General features: G+C 40.4%; 1 protein-coding gene across 1 annotated transcript in view; it reads right to left on the bottom strand.

The window, feature by feature from the left end:
• Window positions 1-1,355, bottom strand: part of LOC106879768 (epithelial splicing regulatory protein 1) — a gene marked incomplete at its 3' end in the record, with an annotated part of 73,853 nt that overhangs the window by 27,982 nt on the left and 44,516 nt on the right. Inside the window, exon 6 of the mRNA XM_014929464.2 lies at window positions 556-577. Coding sequence (XP_014784950.2) covers window positions 556-577 — 22 coding nt within the window. The remainder of the gene's footprint in view (window positions 1-555; window positions 578-1,355) is intronic.

The raw sequence follows: 1,355 nt of genomic DNA, 5'->3' as shown, positions 1-1,355 counted from the left end.
TGACAATGTACCCCCCCCCCATCACATCTTAACAAGAGAACTTCAATACAAAACCACTACCGCCGCCCCTGCTTACTCCACCTCATATAGTGGGGCTTTGACAATTGTATATGTAGTGTGTATCTAAATCTATTTCTCATACTGTATACCACAATTAATTATGTATTATATATCAGAGGTGCAGTGAGGCTGACAGGCTGAGAAGTTCACTTCGCAATCACGAGATAGTGGGTTCAATCTCTCTGCATGATGTGTTTAATAAATGTCATCTTCTACAGCCTTGGGTTGACCTAAATCTGGTGAGTGGAACTCAGTAGATGGAAACTGTATTGAAGCCCTTTGGGTGGGCTGTACCACTAACTCAAAAGGTACTACCTTGTCATGTCACACTGTGCCATGCTGAATTTATCTGAGAATTTTGTTAATTATCATTTAACATCCATTTTCCATGCTGGCATGGGTTGGACGGTTTTTGACAGGAGCTGACGAAACAGAGGGCTGCCCTAGGCCTCATTGTTTGCTTTGACAGGGTTTCTACAGATGGATATTCCTTACATCGACCACTTTACAGAGTGTACTGGGTGAATTTTTTGTGCCACCTGCACTAGTGAGATTACCAAAATAACAATGACAATAACAATAATAACAATAATAACAATAATAACAATAATAATGATAATAATCATCGTCATCATCATTTAATGTCCCTTGTCCATGCTGACATGGGATGAACAGTGTGACCAGAGCTGGCAAGCGGGGAGGCTGCATCAAACTCCAGTCTGATTTGGCATGGTTTCTATGGTTGGATGCCCTTCCTAATGCCAACCACTTTATAGAGTGTGTGCTGGGAGCTTTTATATGGCACTACATAGGCAATTTTATGTGCCGCCATACAGGCAATAATTTTTCCTCCTACAGACACAAGGCCTGATGTTTTGAGGGAGGGGGCATAGTCGATTACATCAACCCCAAAAGGATAATAATAACAACAATAATAATAATGAATAATATCTCCCATGATTCTTTTTAATTTAGACACAAGACCAGCAAGTTTGAGGGGTGGGGGTAGTGAATAACATTGACCTGCCCTCCCCTAGTGTATGACTGGTACTTATTTCATTGACCTCAAAAGCATGTAAGGCAAAATTGATCTTGGTAGAATTTGAACTCAAAACATAAAACCAGAAGAAATACCACTAAACATTTCGTCCAATGTGCGACCGATTCTACCAGCTGAAATAATGGTCAGATTAATAAGAATGGCTTCTGATTTAAGAATAAGACCAGCAATTTTCAGGGGAGGGACACAAGTCAATATCACTGACCTCTGTACTTGACTGGTGCTTTATTTTACC

Source organism: Octopus bimaculoides, chromosome 3 (assembly GCF_001194135.2).
Source record: "Octopus bimaculoides isolate UCB-OBI-ISO-001 chromosome 3, ASM119413v2, whole genome shotgun sequence".
NCBI lineage: Eukaryota > Metazoa > Mollusca > Cephalopoda > Octopoda > Octopodidae > Octopus > Octopus bimaculoides.
The sequence above is the reverse complement of the archived record's forward strand: the minus strand, read 5'-3'. Positions and strand labels throughout refer to the sequence as shown.